This window comes from Nannospalax galili, unplaced genomic scaffold (assembly GCF_000622305.1).
Source record: "Nannospalax galili isolate Female #2095 unplaced genomic scaffold, S.galili_v1.0 scaffold85, whole genome shotgun sequence".
NCBI lineage: Eukaryota > Metazoa > Chordata > Mammalia > Rodentia > Spalacidae > Nannospalax > Nannospalax galili.
In genome coordinates, this window is record NW_008358866.1 from 3,051,960 (window position 1) to 3,073,654 (window position 21,695).

The following is a 21,695-nucleotide window of genomic DNA, read 5'->3' on the forward strand; positions in this document are numbered from 1 at the left end:
ATTTGGTTTTTGTTTGTTTGTTTTTTTTTTTTTTTAGTTTGGATAGAATGATTATGTGTGTGTTATTTTTCAAAAAAATTATTTTTTGTAGTTATAACTTAGTTTGAAATTGTTGGATTTTGTTTATTAATGTCTCAAAGTAATTGTTTACAAATTGTTTACAGATGTCTCAAAGTAATTGTCAGCACTGGTTATATGTTCCTGTTTTCCTGTTGCAGGAAAGAAAAAACAAAATCAGAGCTTTTAGGGAAGGGAAGGCAATAGAATTGAGAGGCAGAAGTACGTGTCACAATTCTACTTAGAAATCTTTTTTTTTTTCTCCTCATTACCCAAATCCTAATTATAATGAGCTTAGATTTCTTTTGTTGTTATTTGGGTTTTATATAGTTTGTTATTTATTAAGCTTGATTTATTTCATTTAGTGTTCTCATTTTTAACACAGTTTCTTGAGCGGCAGCAAAAGATGTTGCAAGCTTTTGCAAAACATAATAAAATGATGAAAGATTGTTCAAATGGAAAAGGTACTGAAGTTTGAATTATTCTAACTTTTCTTTTTTTAATCTCTTCTATTAGAAATTTTTTCTGATCTCAAGTTTGGGATTTCATTGCAGGATTTGATCGTCACCTTTTAGGTCTTTTACTCATAGCAAAAGAGGAAGGCCTTCCTATTCCAGAACTCTTTACAGACCCACTTTTCTCCAGAAGGTAGTGTAATGTAAAGCTTTATAACCTCCACCAATCTGTTCCTTCTTTCTCTGAATATTAAAAATGCTTCAGAAATAATGCAAGCATTTGCAGATCTAGTAAAACATCCTTTTTTGTGTGCCACACAGTGGAGGAGGTGGAAACTTCGTTCTCTCAACAAGCCTGGTTGGTTATTTACGAGTCCAGGGAGTCGTGGTTCCTATGATACACAATGGATATGGATTTTTCTACCACATCAGAGATGACAAGTGAGCCTACTCTTTTACTCTTACCGGGTAGAGTAAGAATCAATAGTACATTTATTATTGGGGTACTTTTTCCTAGTCTATAATTTTACCTATGTTATCTGTGATATGCTACATAAGTAACTACTTCTTGCTACCTAGGCATTTAATGTGTATTTTTTGAGATATCTGCTTTTGAGATATTTATGAAATCAGTCTTGAGGGGTTTTTTTTTTTTAATTAATGCAGAACACTGTATCAGTTTGTTTCAGTGATCTTTATTTTTGAAGTCAGTATATTCTTTAACATATTTGGCCTATACAAATATTTTTTGGTAAGTTAAAATTTGTAAACAGATTGCCCTCCATCTCCACAGGTCTGCACTGTAGACAGGATAGGAGTTTGGAGGCACATCAGCTGGAATGCAGAGAACTAGATGGTATTAGACATAGTAAATTTTAGTTTCCAATAGGTATGCACGACCATACCCAGCTTCCAATATATTTTTTTATGCTTTCCTTTTTGGTAAGATTTTACACTATTTTTTAAATTTATTTCCTGCTTTCCTCTTCTGATTTGTGCATAGTTAGTTACACCAGTGGTGCTTGCTGATGTTGGCCTCTAAGCCCTTTGATTGTGTATTCCTGTAGGATGCATTGTGCACATCAATGTACAAATTAAAGACAAATGATAAAAGTTACATGAATCTTAATGTTTTTCATTTAAAAAAAGAATTAGGCCAGGTGTGGTGGTGCATGCCTTTAATCCCAGTAGAGGCAGAGGCAGGTGGATCTCTGTGAGTTCCAGGCCAGCTGGGGCTACAGTAAGACCCTGTCTCAAAAAAAAAAAAAAAATAGAGGGCCAAAACAATAATCCACAAAGAATAAGCATTTGAGCATATTCCCTAACAAGAAGAGGTTCTGTGTTATATGCACTGAGCTGAGTTCAGGCCACATGTATTTCAGGTCACTTTCTTCAGAAAACTACTATTTTTATTTTTATTTTATGAGTATATTGCCTGCATGTGTCTAAGTGTACCTGTGTTGTGCAGTTCCTGTGGAGATCAGAAGAGGGCATCAGATCCCCTGGAGCTGGAGTTACATATGGTTGTTAGCCACCATGTGGGTACTGGGAATTGAACCCAGGTCCTCTGCAAAAGCAGCCAGTGCTCTTAAACGCTGAGCCACCTCTCCAGCCCCTAGAAAATTACTTTTAATGCTACTGGAAAAGAACATCCATTCACTTATTCAGGAAATATCTAGTGAGACCTTAACAGTATGTCACGTTTTGGATGCTAAGGACAAAAGATAGATTATAGATTTTCTTTTCTACTTGGAGATATAAAAAAGCAAACAGATAAATAAGGTAAGTTTAAATGGTGATGAATACTATGCGGAAAATAATCTCCATTATTACATCAACTTGCTTAACTGATAGGGAGGTGCAGTGGGTCAAGGGACCTTCTCTAAACAATGATAATAAAAGTGAGTTGTTAAAAATGAGGAGGAATCGATTGCATGTGTAAACAAGAAACAGCTCTCCAGAATCTGACTATTGCTTCCCCTCACTAGCACTAATATCTAAGCTAAGCCACCATCTTTTTTCACTTAGCTACAACAGGTTCCTGTATTCTCTGCTTGCTCATTACGTGTCCTTCCCTATGAACCACTCTACACCAAAGCTATGTTGTTCCTTTTAAAAATATAACTTGGGGGCTGGAGAGATGGCTCAACAACAGTTAGGAACAATGGCTGTTCTTACAGAAGACCTGGGTTCGAATCCCAGCACCCACACAGCAGCTAACAACTGTCCATAACACCAGCTCCAGGGGATCCAACACCCACTTCTGTCCTCTGCAGGCATTGCACGACACAGGTGTACTTACCTACACACAGGCAATACACACATATACATAAAATAAAAATAACAAATAAAATATTATATATATATATGTATATATAACTTGGGCTAATAAGATGGCTCAGTGTAAAGGTGCTTGCTGTCAAGCCTGATGACCCTGGAACCCACATGGTGCAAAGAGAACCAACTCCATAGTGTGTCCTCTGACTATCACATGCATACTGTGGTCCATGTGAGACCACCCCACACACACATACTCATACTAAAATATAATAAAATATAAGCAATAACAAACAAAAAATATAACTCAGGTGATGTCATTCTTCAAAACTTTCCAGGGACTTTCCCTTTCGCTCATAGTAAAGTCCAAAGTCCTCCTATGACAGCTTGTATGATTGAGCTCTTGCTTGCTGTTCTGACTCTGTCTTCTATGACTCAGTTACTCTTTTACTCTAGTCAACTACACATACATCGTCAAGGCAGGCACAATTAGGATCTCCACCTAGTTTTCTCCCTCCCCCCCATTCTTTTCTTTTCCTTCTTTCTTTCACTTTTTTTTGAGACAATATTTCCCTATAGCCCCAGCTGGCCTGGGACTCACTATGTAAACCAGGTTGGCCTCAACTTCACAAAGATAGGCCTGCCTCTGCCTCTCCAGTGCTGGGACTAAAGGTGTGTGCCACCATGCCCAGCAGTTTTCTTCTTCTTGAAATATATGCAGGGATCCCCTTGTGTCCTTTTGGGATTTCATTTTCATTGATTTTAAGCAACTTTCATTAACTATGTTTTGTTGTATTTTAAGTGTTGAATAATTTTACTTCCATATAGAGGACGTAACATGTTTAGTAAGGAATAATTTGTAGTCTTCCCTGAGATAAATTTACATAATTTGACTACTTTCTTGTTTTCCCATTCTTAAAAAATAGCATATATATATATATATAGCCAGGCGTGGTGGCACACGCCTTTAATCCCAGCACTCGGGAGGCAGAGGCAGGCAGATCTCTGAGTTCAAGGCCAGCCTGGTCTACATAGTGAGTTCCAGGACAGCTGGGGCTACAGGGAGACCCTGTCTCAAAAAGACCAAAAAAAAAAAAAAATAGCATATATGCTATAAGTATAATATACTTTTTCTCATTTTATCACAGTTTCTAACTCTAGTTTATAAAGTATTTTACTAGCTTGGTAGAGAAAAGTAATATTAACTTCAATTCTTTACTTATGAAGTGAAATTTTTTTCATTCTTTATTGGTATTTATGTTCCTTTTGTGAGTTACTAAGAATTTTGTTTACAGTATAGCTGGAAATTTTCTCCTGTTGCTCATGGGTCATTAGGTAAAAATAAGGCACAACTTCAAGATTTGTATATATCTTTTAGCAAATATAAACCATTCAAAAACCGTTTTGTCTTGAGAGTGTCGCTCAATAGTAGAGTAACTGCCTACCATATAAAAGGCCCTGGGTTTAAAAAAAAAAAAAGTTCATCATTAGATACCAGGACAGAGGGAGAGGACATGCTTTTATTTCTTTTTGCTTCATCTTTTTAAGTCCATATTGAAGACATACTTTGCTATTCTTTTCAGTGATATAAAAATTGCATGACTGTCCAGAACCTTTAAGTATTTTAATTCTGAGCTTTATTCATACACTTCATAAAATCTTTGAGGACTAGTCCCATGAAAGTTAGGAAGCAGGTTTTCAACTGGAGCCAGCCAGATACCAGGTTCTCTCCTGATTATTTCAGCTTCCCAGAGTCCCATTTTCTCATTTGCTAGATCTGGAAGTGCTCCATCAGGGGGATCCAGTGGGAGATGGTGGAAGGCAAGACTTGCTCGTAAGAGACCTTCTGTCTGTTCCTTCTAGAAATTACTTTCTCAATCTCTTGCCTGTCCCTGTTTTTTCTTTCCTTTTCTCTTTAAAATGCTCATCCCACATGGCAGCTAATAACTACCTGTAACTCCAGTCCCAGGGGATCCAACAGCCTCTTCTGTCCTCCGCGGGCACTGCACGACACGGGTGCACTTACCTACATGCAGGCAATACACACATACACATAAAATAAAAATATAAAATAAAAAATTTTTAAATGCTTGTCAAGTGCTATACTCTTCTTAGAAAAACAATACAACTTTTATTACAAAGAATAGCATGAATTCATTCATCTAATGCACTTCATCAACAACTTTTAGGAAGAAGGGTTTTATTTGTTTGCTTGCTTTGGTTTGAACATTCACTCTTGCTCCAGAAACCTCTTGTGCTCTTATGTTTTTGTTCCTTTTTTCCTCAGGCCCTTTATAATCGAGTGATTTAGGGGTTCCTTAGCATTATCCATAACTGTGGCTCTGTCTTCAGTTGTGTCAGGTTATGTATACCTAACATCCAAGAATTCACAGCCAGATGGAATATCTAGCATCACAATCTGGAACCTATGGCATAATGATTATTCTGTTATGTGTCCTTCACAGGTTTGTGGTGGCGTGTACAGCCTGGAAATCATGTCCAGAGACTGATGCAGAAAAACTAGTTCAGATGACTTTCCAGGCTTTCCATGATATGATACAGCTGATGAACATGGCTCATCTTTAGAGACTCAGCACCAAACCAATCATTAACTAGGTACTGAGAGTAGGCTGGTGATGTGATGGGAAGGAGTATTGATTTAAAGGAAACTTGTTCATGTAGAGATTGTAGAATCATGCTCTCTAAGTTTATCCTACCACAGACGGTGGAATGTTTTTAACTTCCTGTGGAGCAGCGGCAATGCAAATTAAGACATAGTGAATATAGATCTGTGCAATGTTTAATATAATATAAGCCTCGACAATGCAAATCTACATTTTAACAATGCAAATCCTACTCTAATGTTTAAATATCTTTGTTGGTACATGTGTGGGATGTAAGTCCTCTGTGAACATAGTTGTAGAGTCCATTTTTCAAGCACTTTAACATTTTCTAATTGCCAAAGGGTATAAAGTACATGGTTAGATGCTAATTTCTCCAAAATCAGTGCCTTCCACACTCAGCACAGGGATGCAGCCTATTAGGTTTGATGGGGAAACCACTACAGTTCAGTAGTAATCCAAAATAGTTTCTTTGAACAGACAAAAAATAGGTTATAATAAGAAATTTACACTCTCTAACACAGAAAAAAATCCTAACAAAACTCCTCATTATAATAAGTTATAATTCATTTTATGAATATAAAAATTAGTCACTTACATTTGAACCTAATTGTTACAGTTAATAACTTTTAAAGGGTTAAATGATGAATCAAATTCTCAGGATTTTACAGTTTTTTTTTCCTTACTGTTAAATTTTGTAGTTCCTATTATCAGAAAATAAAACATTCAAAATCATACTGCTTCTTTTGTCTTTAAAAAAAGATTATCCGTATTTGCCTTCTTTGCATCTGATATCAGCTAAAATATTGTGTGATAAACCACCCCAAACCTACTGTCTTACAACAACAAACCCTATCTCATGAATTTGTCTATTGATTGTGCTAAGGTACACAGTTATTCTGCTGGTGATAAAGTCACTTATATAACTGAAGTCATCAGACAACTGTGACTGAGGATGAAAGGTCTGAAATGGCTTCCTGGATTCTTGGTGACTAGGACGTTGGTTCCTCATGAAGTCTCTCATAATTCAGTATTCAAGACCAGGTGTCTTTATTTGGCAGTAGAATGTTCTGATGGATGAAGGGGACAATGGCAAAGTTTCTTATGCCTGGGCTCTGTGGTCACATAGCATCACTTCTGCACTCTTTTTATTAAGGCACAATTGGAAAGGAAAGTTAGAAAGGGAAGTTCATATTCAAGGAATGAGGTTAAAGTATTCCCCTTTTTGTTTGTTTGTTTGTTTGGTCTTTTTGCGACAGGGTCTCTCTGTAGCACCAGCTGGCCTCAGACTCACTATGCAGACCAGCCTGGCCTCGAACTCACTGTGCAGACCAGCTTGGCCTCGAACTCACAGAGATCCACTGCCTCTACCTCCCAAATGCTGGGACTAAAGACATACACCATCACGCCCAGCTAAAGTATCCCTTTATAAAAAATATTTTATTTATTACTTTTATGTGTAAGAGTGTATTGCCTGCATATATGTAAGTACACTATGTCGTGCAATACCTGTGGAGGTCGGAAGAGGGTATTGAATCCCCTGGAACTGTATTTATGGACAGTTGTTAGCTGCCATATGGGTACTGGGAACTGAACCTAGTCCTCTGCAAGAACAGCCACTGCTCTTATCACTGAGCCATCTCTCCAGCCCAAAGTATCCCTTTTCGATAAGAACAACATAGTATACTGATTTTGTACAGCTCCCTTTTAAAATATTTCCACATGCTTTGAGTTTGACAAAGACAGTTACTGTTATCATTATATCTTGTAACAACTGGCATGTAAACCCTTTATAGTGAGTCAGGGTCAATTTGGAGAAGCATGAGGACTGTTTTCTCTTTTGTGACATTTGGAGTTGGCTCCTGTGCCATCTGTTATCTTTCACAATTGTATCATTACACTAGAAGATGAAATTTGAGCATTCTTTTCCATGCAGTTTTGAAAACTAGACTGCTAGAGCACTTACAATCAATTGATTAGTTTTAAGTAATAGCTACTGAGTTGGTATTGTGGAGCAGTAGCCCTGCAGGAAAGCCCTTCCAGTCAGGCCTTAACATGTTTCCTTAACTTGACTGAAGTTAAAAATCACCTGGGGTCAGACATGGTGACAGACACTTGTAATCCCAGAACTAGGGTTGGCAGGGACTCACACATGTGAGGATCCCTTAAATTTCAATGCCAGCCTGGTGTACATAGCAAGTTTCAGGTTACCAAGCTACATAGCAAGACCTTGCTTGAAATTATACTAAGAATATGCACATTTAAATTTTTTTAAATGAAATGGCTTTTTTGTTGCTTTCTGTATTAAAAGTGTACCTACAAAGTTAATTTTCTTTTCTGTTTGGATGGTAAACCTGGGAATACACTGATTTTAAAAAACCATCAGAGAGGAAATACAAGATGACTGAATGGAGGTGCTTCACACATACCACCTCCCCCACTTTTGGAGGACAAAAGAAACAAGTGTATATGCTTTTTTTTTTTTTGGTCTTTTTGAAGCAGGGTCTCCCTGTAGCCCCAGAACTCACTATGTAGGCCAGGCTGGCCTTGAACTCACAGAGACCCACCTGCCTCTGCCTCTCAAGTGCTGGGACTACAGGCGTGTGCCACCACGCCCAGCATAGCTGCATTTTTAAGATGAGTGTGAGAACTCTGGAATCAGTAAGAAAGAAAAATAGTTTTTCAGAAATAGAGACCCAGGACAACAGGCACAATAAAAATCACCTCCGGTGGGTGTGGGCATCTTCAGAGGAAGAGTAAGTTTCCCAGCAAACATCAATGTGGGTGCCTGCCATCCTAATTACTGTAAGGTTCCACAGGTTTGCAGTCTGGCTGGATAAGTAACCTGAAATCTCCACAGTAGTGGTATTAGTTTTCTGTTGCTGCAATGAAACACAATGACCAAGGCAACTTACAGAAGGAAGAATTTATTTGGGTTTATGGTTCCAGAGGGATAAGAGTCCATCATCGCAGAGAGACATGGCATGCCGGCAGAGATGGCCAGAGCAGAATGCTGAGTGCTCACATCTTCAGCCACTTGCAGAAAACCACTGGAAGTGGAGCACAGCTGTGAACTCTAAAAGCTGGACCCCTCCCCAGTGATGTGCTTCCTCCAGCAAGGCCATACCTCCTAAACATGCAAACAGCATCCAGCCTACTGGGGGACATTTCTCCTTCAAACCACCACAGTAGCCTTGCTTTGGAAAGGGATTTCACATCATCCTACAGTGTACACTCAGGATGCTACAGACAGGAGCCAGCTTTAGAAGTGAACTATTTGAGTTTTGACTGATCTAGAGGTCAGAACCCCTCATATACTACCATCTCTGAAACTTCATTACTGGCTTGGAGGTTAGCTACCTATGTGATTCTAAGCTGGTTCAGCAGAATGACAAACCGGTTGAGTATGTTGAATATCCTACCCTATAAGGCATGGGAGTTCAAGCGTGCAGAACTTACAAACTGGGAGGTTTGGCATTTGCCATCTGAGACCAAGCACATGTTCAACAGTTTTTGGAATTGGCCAGTGACAGGACTGAAAGATGTCCTGCTGCCCCTCACCATTGGGCTCAGGTACCTATTACAGGACTGGGAGGACACTGTGCTCCCAGCTATTGCCTGGTCCACATGTTTCTGCTGAGGGAACATTGAGAAAGTCTGTAAGTGCAGCTGCTACCCTGACCAGTGTGTGTGTTGTGTGTGTGTGTGTATGGCTATACAGAGGAGGGTGTTCACAAAGCAGTTCTGCCCAACAATAGCCAGGGCCTCACTCCTGGGAGGGCACTACCACCAAAGGAGTGGAGAACATCACAGTTTTGCTGCTGCTGCTGCTGTTGCCACCCTGTCCTCCACCTCATGTATCTGTAACTGACAGGGCAGGGTAGCATGGTGGATTCCACTGTTTTTCTGCTCACAGGGGTGTGATGAAAGGGCCTTAAGCAATTCTGTGGCTCCAAGTGTCCCCTTGTCTCAGGGTTCATTAACAGCTGGAAGAGTCAAGCCGTAGAGAAGCCCCAGCTCCAACCATTGCCCTATCAACATGCATACCCAAAGAGGGCTGAGTGGAGTTTTGCTCCAGGTTCTGCCACAATCCTGCTCCTGGGCATGTACTGCCACTTCCAGAGAGGAACCCTGTATTAGTTACATTTTGTTGCTGTGATAAAACACTGTAACCAAGAGCTCTTACAGAAGAGCATATTTTGGCTCACAGTTCCAGAAGGAGAATCCACAATGTGGGGAGGCAATGGCAGCAGGTGGCCAGAGCAGGAAACTGAGAGCTCACATCTCAACCTCACATAGGAAGCAGAGACAGTGAACTGGAGGTGGGGCAAGGCTACAAATCCTCAAAGTGATGTACTTCCAGTGATATGTACTTCCATCAAGGCCACATCCAAAGGTTCCATAATCACTCCAAACCAACTGGGCACCAAGTATTCAACTACTTGAGCCTGTGGTCTCTCCTGCTACCTACACAGTTCTGCTGCCTCCCCACCTTCCACTTTAACAACTTGTCAGGACTGGGGACAAGCACCATAAGCTTTGTTTCTTGTCACCGCCTCTTCCCACTTAGGTCCTGGATCTGTGTCACTTACTAGTTAGGCCCCTACCATTGCTAAGGCTTCCAGTACCAATGGCCCTTGATAGTATCAGAGATGGCATCAACTGTGCTAGAGAAAGCCCCTCATTGTTATGTAGAGCCCACTACTTCATTGTAACACACAAATTAAGCACCTCACAGCCAAAACCTGCACCACACTTCCCTGAACTAAGAGTATAGCCACTTTTAATAACCTGAAGAGAAGATGGGTCTCTCCAACTCCAAAGTGTACACTGTGCCCCAAAATCATTAGTTATAGCTAAAGAAGTTACATGAAATAATTCTAGGTGGTGCCCCCCCCATAAGTAAAGCTAACATGGCATAAAAATTGATATCCCAATACACATCCTCAGGAGTAAGAAGGGCATTTTATAAAAGTAGATCTACTTGATCTACCAAATACACAAATCTTAAAACAGCTGCATAAGCAATGTGGAAAATAGGCGCTGGAGAGATGGCTCAGCGATGAAGAGCACTGACTGCTCTTGCAGAGGACCCAGGTTTGATTCCCACCCACATGATGGCTAACAACCGCCTGTAACTCCTGTTCCAGGGGACCTGACACCATCTCACCTCCTCCCATATTGCACAACACAGGTGCACTTACACACACGCAGGCAATACACTCATACCCGTAAAATAAAAATAACAAATATATTTTTTTAAAAAAAAAGCAATGTGGAAAATAAGGAAGAATGCCTCCAGCAGAAAATAACCCTAGCAAAAGACTCATGGAATTAATACAGACAAAAATACCTGGCAGAGAATTTAAAGGAATGGGAGGCCAAGAAGATAGTGAAGTGCTTCATCCTATAACTGGGAAAAGACCACCAGACCCAATTTAAATTCTAATTATCGAGGTTTATTAGGACTATAGCCATCCGTGGTCTCAGTCAGATTCAAACACACCACCTGGAGGGGAGGCAGAACCAGTTTAGAAAGGCAAAAACTGCAAGAATTTCTTCACACATAAGTAATACCAGGTGGTCCTGAGTAGGGTCAGGATGGCCCAAGTTAGCAGGATAAGCAAGCTACAGAAGCCCAAATAAGCATTTGTTAGTCCTTTTCCTTCTTTTTTGTTTTATTTTGTTTTTGAGACAGGGTCTCCCTGTAGCCTCAGCTGGCCTGGAACTCACTATGTAGACCAGACTGACCTCGATCTCGCAGAAATCTACCTGCCTCTGTCTCCGAAGTGCTGGGATTAAAGGCATGTGCCACCATGCCAGGCTGTTAGTCCTTTTCTTAACAGATGTGTAGAGACCTTGACAGTAAGGAAGTTTCTGATTATTATTATTTTAGCATTTTATCAAAAAAGACAGGATATTGTTTTGCTTAGTTCTCTTGGCTAGGCAAGAAGCACAGCTGCAGTGTCTGGTGGTGACACTCTCCTTTCAGTAGTCAGCTACTTCAAAGAAAAACACTCTTCTAAGGGAAAGTTCAGACCTGACCTTGAACTGGCCATCTCTCTAGTTTTGAAGCTTAAAGTGGCTGCTATGTACAAAATGAAGTTACTTTGGCCATTACAATTTTGGGGGACTCCATTTGGGGGCCATTACAGCATAAGGACCTGAATTCAATCCACAGCACCCATACGTTTGTAATCCCAGAGCTGGAGAGAGAGACAGATCTCTTGAGCTCTCTGGTCTGACAGCCTAGCCTGTTTGTGAGTTCCAGGCAAGAGAGACCCTGTCAAAAAATAAAATAAAATAAAAAATCAAGGTTTACTTCTTCTGAAGAATATCAAAAGTTGACCTCTGCCCTCATTGAGGGAGAGTTTGGGGAACTTAGGCCAACTGTGAAAGCAGGGACCTACTTCTTTAAGGTGGTTGGGGATGCTTCTTGCTCCTCTGGCTGCTGCTTATTGTGGAGCACTTTGCAGTTGTTGCAAGTGCTAATGGTTATCACAGCTGGAGAAAAAGTCCACAAGGGAGGTACACCAGGTGGCACCAATTAGGAAGAGGAAGAAGGGGACAGATTCAGAGAAAGGGAGGACTTAAGATCTCTGCCTCCCTCTCTCTCTCTGTCTCTTTCTCTGTCTCTGTCTCTCTCTCTCCCTCTCTCTCTTTTCCCTCCTGTCCTCTCCCCTGCCCTCTCCTCTCCAAGTCTCTAAACAAACCCACCCCTGCTATCACTCATTTTCTGGCTAGCCTCTCCTGTGGTTCCTCCAATGGTGCCCCCTCTAGCTAGTCAGTTTCATTCCTCCAGCTAACCCCTTCTGCACCTTCTGCAGTTCCCCCAGTGGGGCTGCCTCCTCCCCTTACCCATTACTCTCACTTTCTTGGTATGTCTGGTCTGTGTCCCCATCCCTTTCCTGTTTCCCTCCCCCCACTTATTACTTTCACTTTCTCCACCCTTTGGCCTTCTGCCTTTCCTATAAATTCAAGTGTTTGTCCCACAGAATGAACTTAACAGATCCCCTAGACAACCACCTACTCCATGACCCTGTAATGTCCTGTGTGGTGACTTCCTGGAGAGATGTGAACAAATGTCTATTTATTCTAGATAGGGCACCAATGACAGACCAATTCCACCCAAGTCTGGTATCCCAATGAGATTATTGGGGTTATTTACAAGAGTCTGGGTAAAGGGTTATTACAGAAGCAATTGTACCACTGAAAAGCCCATCCAGCCATTGGAGAGGGCTCAGGAAAGCTGTGTCCCTAGAGCTCCCTGAATGACTTGCAGGCAGCTCAACTGGTTGGAGAGTCCTTTCTCCATAAAAATAGTTTCTATTTATATCACCTTGGGGAGGGGCCCTGTGAATCTTCTAAGTTTTAGGAGCTTCCTGAGACTTTTTTGTTTACTTCCTGAGTCTTAATAAGCCTCCCAGGATGGAATGCACCAGTTTAATCATTGCATATAAACATGCATACCATCTGCATGTACACATATGCACAAATAAGCAAATTAAGGAAATGTTATTAAATGGTCAAGCTCTGAGAGAATACAGATAAAGTTATATGAAATCAGGAAGACAACACAATATGTGTGAGAAATTCAGCAAACAGAAATTTTGAAAAAAAAAAAAAAAAAAAAAAAAAAAAAGAGCGGGAGGTTGTAGAACATTGCCTGTTATGAAATAAGCATGATAGGCTTTAATGATGATTATTTCTCATGATGTTGAGTCGAGCCAGGCTTAGTTTAAGAATAGTGGACATGGGGTTGAGAAGATGGGTCAGTCAGTAGGGTGACTGGCATACAAGCATGAGGAAACTGTTCTTTTTTGGGAGGCGGGGAATGATTTGAATCCCTAGCATCCATGTAAAAAGTCTCTTATTACACACATCAGCTCTTTATATAGCGTTTTCAACAGCCCTCCCCCAGCCAGGACCAATCAGGGCACACACACGTGCAGCGGGAAGGCAGAGTGCAGCTCATTGGCCACGTAGCAAGATCATCAGGCAGGCAGCACCTGTTCGGGCTCACCATACTTCAGGGAGTTGGAGTAAACAAGCGAGATTCACGAGCCTTGGCAATCAGCCAAGAGTAGAAGTAAACAGCACGAGGTTTGGCAGCCAGCCAGGGTGCCATCTTTGGCTGGCTTGGCCATGCTCGCTTCCCACAAAAAAGTACACTTGAAAGCTGGGCTTGGTGGCACATGCCTGTAGTACCAGCACTTTGGAGGCAGAGGCAGGCAGATCTCTGTGAGTTCAACACCAGCCTGGTCTACATAGTGAGTTCCAGGCCAGATGGGGATACAAGGAAACCCTGTTTCAAAAAGACAAAAAAAAAAAAAAAAAAAAGTACACTTGAAAGCTTCCACAGACAACAAGTAGAAGAAACAATGTCTGACCTTGAAAACAGGTCCTTTGAAGTATTCCGGGAAGAGAGGGAGAGAGGTTAAAAGGGAGGGAGGGAAGGAAGGGAGAAGAGTTGATAGATTCAAGACAATAATAAATATCTACATTTTTTTGAATACTCAAAGGTGAGGAGAATAAAATTTAATGGCATAGAAATTCTAATCAGTGAAATAATCAGAAAATATTCCCAATCTTAGGAAACATATGAATGTTTATGTACGAGACTTACAGAAAGCCCAGTAGACATGTCCAGAAAAGATCTTCAATCAGTGCATATTATATTGAAATTGTCAAAAGTATAAGACAAAAAATAATTCTGAAATTTGATTGTCAATGTATTGGTATCCCCACTATGTTAATGCTTCTCGGCAGAATCCCTATAGGCCAGGAGGGAATGGAGTGGCTCAGTGGTAGAGCACTTGCCTAGCATGCACTAAGCTATAGTAGCCCAATAAGGGTATATAGGGTGTGAAGGAGAAATAAAGTTTTCCAACATAATTTTAAAAATAGGGAATTCATGACCACCAGAGCAACTTTACAAAAAATATTTAAAGCCTTCTGCAACCAGAACTGAATGATACCTACCTTCCTGAAACACAAGAAAGTAGAAATCCCAGTAGAAGAGTAAATGTGCAAAAGAGAAAGAAGAACCAAATTCTTTCAAAACACTAAATCATCAAATATGAAAATAAATAGTAGAGGAAGAAAAGAACAGAGTGTTCAAACAACTACAGGAAAAGGAAAGGAATAAGTTCCCACCTATCAGTAGCAATATCCCTGAATGTAAATGAAGGAAAGTCTCCAATTAAAAGGCACAAATTGGCAAAATGGATTAAAAGTATAAAAGAAAAAAAATAAATAAAACCACACCCTGCTTAATAGAAATCCACTAGTAAACATACACACACAGAGACTTAAAGAGCAAAGACAGAAAATGATATTCTAAATACATGGAAACCTTAAGTAAACTGAATTTTTTTTTTTTTCTTTTTGAGACAAGGTCTCCCTGTAGCCGCAGCTGGCCTGGATTCACTAATGGAGACCAGGCTGGCCTCGAACTCAGAGAGATCCGCCTACCTCTACCTCCCAAGTGCTGGAAACAGCTATATTTTCACCAGGAAGGACAGACTTTAAAAAATATACACTGTATTAGTGTGAACCCCCATCCCTAATTGAGGAGCTATGGACAGCTGATGGCTTCTGTGGGAGAGTTGATTTTCTTTAATGGCGTAGCTCCTGGTAGGTTGACCATGCTCCAGTGGATGGCCCCACACCAGAAGTATAAGCACAGCAGAAATTGGAGTTAATGGGTTATTAAATTTTAAAAAGGAGGATCTAAAGTTGGGAGAATCCAAAGTTGGAGGACCCAAAAAATAGGGGTCAATCTTGGAGAGGTTGGAACTGGAGATGAATATGATCAAAATGCATTGTATGAAATTTTCACACATAAATAAAGAAAAAGCCTTGTAAGAAGAGATGGTACTGGAGAGATGGAGAGATGGAGAGAAGGTCCTCTTGCCAAGTACCCAGGTTTGGTTCCCAGTACCCACATGGTGACTAAGAACTGTTTAACTCTAGTTCCAGGGAATCTGATTCCCTCTTCTGACCTCCGCAGGCATTGCAGGATACAGGCGCCCTTACATACATGCATTTACATACATACACATAAAATAAAAATAATAAATATAGGATCTGACGGCCTCTTCTGTCCTCTGCTGGCATTGCACGACATGGGTGCACTTACATGAGGCAATACACACACATAAAAATAATAATAAAACATTTAAAAAAATAAAATATTTTAAATTAAAAAAGAGACAAAGTTACTATATTAGAAGAAATCAATTCAGTAAGAAAATTTAATAATTACAAATCTATATATATCTTGTTAGATTTTAGGAGAGCAGAAAAAGGAAGGAGTTTCAAGTTAAGAAATAAGAACCAGAGCCAGACCTGCTGCAGGCAAGGAATATGTCTTCTTTAATTCAGGAGAACATAGCAAAGGGCTGGTGCTGTCCATGGATACAGACATCAGCAAAGCCAAGCAGAGCAATTTGGATTTATATAGGGAATCTGCAGAATGCAGCTGTAGGAATTTGCTCAGTGTCAGGTGTCAGTGTCCTCACATACTTGAGGGTCTCCTTCCTGAGGCTTTTTTCTCAGTATGAGCAGGCACAGCAGGTTGACTCTGCAAACCATTTCTGTAGTGATCAGTTGATAAGGCCTGGCCTCCAGAGTAGGCTCTGGCACAGCAGGAGTTAATAAGTCTCTGTCAGCCAGGGAAGGGACAATTTGATAAGGCCTGATCAAAGGCCAAGACTCCAATTTGGGCCATTTGGCTACTTTGAGGAATTTATGTCTTTATGGCTTCCTTTAAGGAAGCATACAGCTCTCTTGCAAGTTACACATTCTATCATATCTAATGGAAGTTCAAATTTCATAAAACCCATTAGACCAAAACGGAAAGAATAGGCTCCAACATAATAGTAAAGGAGACTTCAATACCTCACTTTCATTGATCAACTGTTCATCCAGACTGGGAAAAAAAAAGAGTTAAACTACATTCCAGATTAAATGGATCTAACAAACATTTATAGAATCTTCTACCCAATGGTTGCAATATATATTTATTACTTTATCAGCTGTGTTGGATAGCTTCAGTTGTCAACCTGACACACCTGGGTAGAGGGAATCTCAACTGAGGAATTTCCTACATTGGATTGGCTCTTGGCTGTCTGTGGGGCATTTTCTTGATTGTTGAGTGAGGTGGGAGGGACCAGTCTTATATACAGTCTGATGGAATATTTAAGGAAAATTAGAGTTTAATCTTTGTTTTCTCTCTGTGTCTGTCAGCAAAATTCAGCTGACAAGTCTGTGGTTAGAGCACTGACAACTAGAACCACTTGCCTTGTGTCCTCACAAAACTTCAATTCTGTTCATCTCAAATGAAGACTTCTGCAATGGCTTCCAGACAGGGATTTTTAAAAACATTCGTTTTCTTTCTAAATTTGTAATAATTTGTCTAATTTTGAGACTGTACTGATAGCCAATCAATATATAAGTTTCCTTCTCAGTGTAACTCAATGCCTATGGTATAAAAGATATGTGATACTTTCCTTCAGGATCCAGGGACCAGGCTGCAGCCTAAATAAAATACCTGCTTCCTGTACACTCCAGGTGTCCTGCCATATCTTTCCTGCAACAAGCCTACTGTGGGCAGTGCCGTCCCTGAGCAGTTGGTCCTGTATATGTTGTATAAGAAAGCAGGCTGAGAACAAGCAAGGGGAGCAAGCCAGTAGGTATGGTCTGTGCTACAAGTTCCTGTTCTGTGCTCCTGCCTTGGTGCCCCTCCATGATTAACTATAAGTTGAAGTTGAAATAATCCCTTTCCTCCCCAAGTTGGTTCTGGACAGTGTTTTATCCCATCAGTAGAAAGCTAACTAGAACATCAGCATATGGAACTTCCTCAAGAATTGACCATATTTTAGGCCACAAAAATAATTTAAGTCCTGTATGGTTTCTGATTACAAAGTAAACTAAAGTTGATCACAAAAGAAATTTTAGGAATTATGAGAATACACAGAGACCGCTCGCCTCCCTCTGCTTCCCTGGGCCTGCACGACCTGCAGGCCTCTCTCTAAGAGGTAAGAGGTAAGTCAATCCTGCCCTCTGCGCCTTAAGTCCCCCAGCCTCACTCACCCTCCCATCTCCCCCACCAGTCTCTCCTCTTAGCCTGGGTCCTGTCCCATTCCTTGTCTTGGTGCCCCAGACACCTGGGGAACCACCACTGCTTCCTGATCCTCTGCATCTAGACCAACTCAGTTCCTTCTTGGGTCCCCAGGAGCACTGCTTCTGGGCCTGGCCCCGCCCTCACTTCCCTCTGCTTCCCTGGGCCTGCAGGACCTGCAGGCCTCTCTCTGACCCCCAGGCCTCTCTCTCAGGGGTAAGTCAATCATGCCCTCTGGGCCTTAACTCACCCAGCCTCATTCACCCTCCCATCTCCTCCACAGGTCTCTCCTCCTAGGCTGGGTCCTATCCCATTCCTTGTCTTGGCACCCCAGACACCTGGGGAACCACCATTGCTTCCTGATCCTGTGCATCCAGACCAACCCAGCTCCTCAGTGCAGTCCCCAGGAGCACTTGGGGCTGCTTCCTGCCCCCATCTTCCTTTGCATCTCTGGGTGGCATGGCCACCAGCTGCCCTAGACCAGCATCTTCCCTGGGCCCTGCTCCCAGGCCAGTCCAACCCCCAAATTCCTGAGGCCAAAATCTTTCCTGGAGGGATCCAGACTTTAGGAGAAACCCTGAGAGCGTCTGATCCTCATCTGACTTAGGCCTCTGTGGGAAGTCCTGAAGACAAAAGCAATCTGGCCACTCCAATATAAAATCAAAAGAGAGAACTGGAAGCTTAGAGGAACTAGTTTTTCATGCCCAAAAAGTAAACCACAAAGGCACATGAAATTTACAAAAAGAAGCAGACCTAAACTTGAAGGCTTGAGTCTCACACAAGAATCAGAAACTACAAAAGAAATTCACATGTCAGAATCATAGAGGAAAAATAATAACATGAAAAATCAAGATAACATATCCCCATCAAATACCAATAGTCCTCTAGAGGAGTACAATGAGAACTACATTGAGAACCCCCCCCAGAGATAATGCAGGACATGAAACTCAAAAGAATAACTATAAACACAATAAAATAATTCAGTGAATTTAAAGAACACCCAAAGAAATCAAGGAACTGAAGGAAAAGAGGGATAAACTTCTGAATGAATTCAGAAAAGTTAGAAGTATCGAAGACTACTCGGACTGAAATGAAGAAGGAAATGAAACACTCAGTAAGCCAATTAGAAACAATAGCAGAAAACTTCACCAATAGGATGAATTAAATGGAAAACAGAATATCAAGACTGGAAGATAAAGTGGATGAATTAGACCACTCCAGCTAAGATTATGAAAAATTTAAGAAAACACAAGAATGGAATACACAGAGATTGTGTGACACCATAAAAAGACCAAACTTACTCATTGTAGGCACAGAGGAAGAAGAAAAATCTCCGGATAATGGTATGGACCACACCTTTACAGGACTGTAGAAGAAAATTTCCCAAAATTAAAGAAAGACATGCAGATAAAAATACAAGAAGCACATAGAACACCAAATAGAACTCTTCATGGCACATCATAGTAGAAACACTAAATGTACAGAATGAAGAGAGAATCCTGAAAGTTGTAAAAGAAAAACAAGTCTCATATAAAGGGAAACCTATCAGAATTACAGCTGACTTTTCGATTCAAACTATGAAAGCCAGAAGAGACTGGACCAAAGTATTCCCAATTCTAAATGACCATGGATGCCGACCAAGATTACTTTACCAAGCCAAAATGTGTATTGTAGTCCAAGGGGAAAGAAGAGTCTTCCATGACCTAAATAGGCTGAAAGAATTCATGTCCACAAAACCAACCTCAGAGAGTTCTTGAAGCAATACAAAGAGCAGAAAGGAACTTATTGAAGGTATAATAGTGGAAACGTACACTTACACCAAGAATGCGAATAGAAAGCAAAACAAGAGGACTCAATACACATCTTTCATTAATAACTTTAAATATCAATGGACTGAACTCCCCAGTCAAATCACACAGACTAGTTGAATGGATAAAGAAACAAAACCAATCTTTGCTGTCTGCAAGAAGCCCATCTCACTTTCAAGGACAGGCACTACCTTAAGGTCGAAAAGATGGAGAAAAATATTCCAAGCAAATGGTGCTAAGCAAAAAGCAGGAATTGCAATTCTAATATTTGACAAAATGGATTTCAAACTAAAACTAATCAGAATACATAAAGAGGGCCACTTTATTCTGATCAAAGGAACACTTGACCAAGGAGATATTACAATCATAAACATATATTCATCAAACTCTGGGGAACCCAATTTCATAAAAACAGTACCGAGATGAATGCCTGATGCAGGTTAAAAGAAATGACATACATAATCAACAACTAAGACCACAACAAGGGCAAGATCCACCGCCTGGATTCATAGATTGGTATTATGGCCAGCTTTTCATTCAGGGCAATTATTCCACAGGAATCTAGCAGGCTCTGATTCATGCTGGCTGTCTTGAACAGGTCCACTTATGTGCACTACAGGCCTGGGACTGCCTAACTCCCTTGTCCACAGGGCCTGGAGAGACCTCCTCATTAACCTTCCTAAAGCAGAAACCAACTGAAACCTTCACAGACTTTATACTAAGAGTGCAGGCCAGTTTAGATAGAAAAATAACAGACCCTACAGCCAAAGCAATGCTTTTAAACAACCTTGTCTGGGAAGGGATGACTCCTGAGCACAGAGAAGCATGCCAGGGACTAAAAATGAACATTACAACAAATGGATTGTGGCCACCCATGACATTGGGACTGCCACATACCAGGCCTCCTCCCTTGGCCAAGTCTTTGTGGTTGCGACCCAACCCAACTCAAAATGTTTTAAATGTGGAGAAACCAGACACTGGAAAGAAAATTGCCCAAAAAAACAGATCAGCAGTCTCTCTTTTTCCTATCCCCTCTCTCTAAGAGGGTAGCAGCAGCTTTGCCTTAAGCCATCCCACCCTTGAGGATCAGCAGTCTTTCCTCTTTTTCCTATCCCCTCTCTCCAAGAGGGTAGCAGCAACTTTGCCTTAAGCCATCCCACCCTTGAGGATTGGCAGTCTCTCCTCTTTTTTCTCCTTTTATTTTCGGTCTGGGTCTTCTCATGGGACCTTTAAAGGCGAAGGAGAAATTGAGGCTTTCTGATCAGGGATACCCCCTGATGTTAGCCAAAGGCTCTTAGCCCTCTAACGGACCCCAACTGCCCGCACAGGTGCAGACAAGACCCCCTATCTATATATCTTTCTAATGCAAAAACCCAGTAACACAAGGACCAGTTAATTGCTCTTAGAGTGGTCACTGGATCTCTTAAATTTGCAGGCTGTCTTGCGCTACCCCCTGAGGTTTGATCCCAGGCATGTTCCCCTAGGAATCAGCGTTTCACCCCCCTTTCCTTTTCTATCTTGAACAATACCCCTAGAAACAAAATCCCCAGAGTTCTAAGGGATTTTTATACAAGCTTTGAATTCAACTTCTAAAATAACAAACTTCCTTAATCTGTTTTGTTATCTCACCCCCCGGGGTGCTCAAGCTCAAGCTAAGCCAGTTAGGTGAGAATTTAAAAGGCACTCCAGCTCCAAGTGCCCCATAATGTAAACAAAAACAAAGGATTTAAAGCAGGCAGGTGGCCATGGAGCACTTAAAGAATTTAAGATGGCTTGCACCATACAAACGGGAAAAATACTTTTAAAGCCTTTTTTTTTTTCCTGTAACTTTTTCTTGGGAAAGGGGCTCATCAGAGGACGGCCCCACATGGAGGGCTTTCTCCTGTAGTCCTTTGCACCCCCTCAGGCTTCCCTTTGGGGACAGGACTTCATGCCGCGTGCACCCGGGTGGCAGCTGACTCGCACTGAGGGCACACGTGTGCAGCGCTGGTCATAGCCTTTTCAACCCCCCTCCAGGGGCACATGCCATGGGACACCGCTGTGTCCATTCGCTGATTCAGGGCTCACACCTTTTCTCCTTTTAGCCTTTTCTCCCTCCAAGCTACTACCAGCAAATAGTTAAGTTTTTTCCAATCCAGACTGACAGCCCTCTTCAAAGAAATTCACCATGCAAGTTAACAGTCTTGCCTTAGTTTAAAAATAATATATGGATAAACAATTTTAAAAACTTTTAGGCTAAAGAAGAACAAATGCCTTTTTGTACTAATTATATTGGTAAATTGTCACATGCTGTTTGAGCTCACTAAGACACTGACTCTGGAGATGGGATCGGCCCTCCCACTTCAGATACAAG

The 21,695-nt window shown here is 41.2% G+C and overlaps 1 protein-coding gene across 2 annotated transcripts in view; it reads left to right on the forward strand.

The window, feature by feature from the left end:
- The window catches only part of Crot (carnitine O-octanoyltransferase), a 40,564-nt gene extending 34,442 nt beyond the window's left edge, over positions 1 to 6,122 (forward strand). For both annotated transcript variants that reach the window (XM_017795441.2, XM_008822482.3), the window contains exons 15-18: positions 443 to 521; positions 612 to 705; positions 834 to 953; positions 5,255 to 6,122. In XM_017795441.2, the coding sequence (XP_017650930.1) occupies positions 443 to 521; positions 612 to 705; positions 834 to 953; positions 5,255 to 5,375 (414 nt within the window). In that variant the 3' untranslated portion in view covers positions 5,376 to 6,122. The remainder of the gene's footprint in view (positions 1 to 442; positions 522 to 611; positions 706 to 833; positions 954 to 5,254) is intronic.
- Positions 6,123 to 21,695: the final 15,573 nt, after the last annotated feature.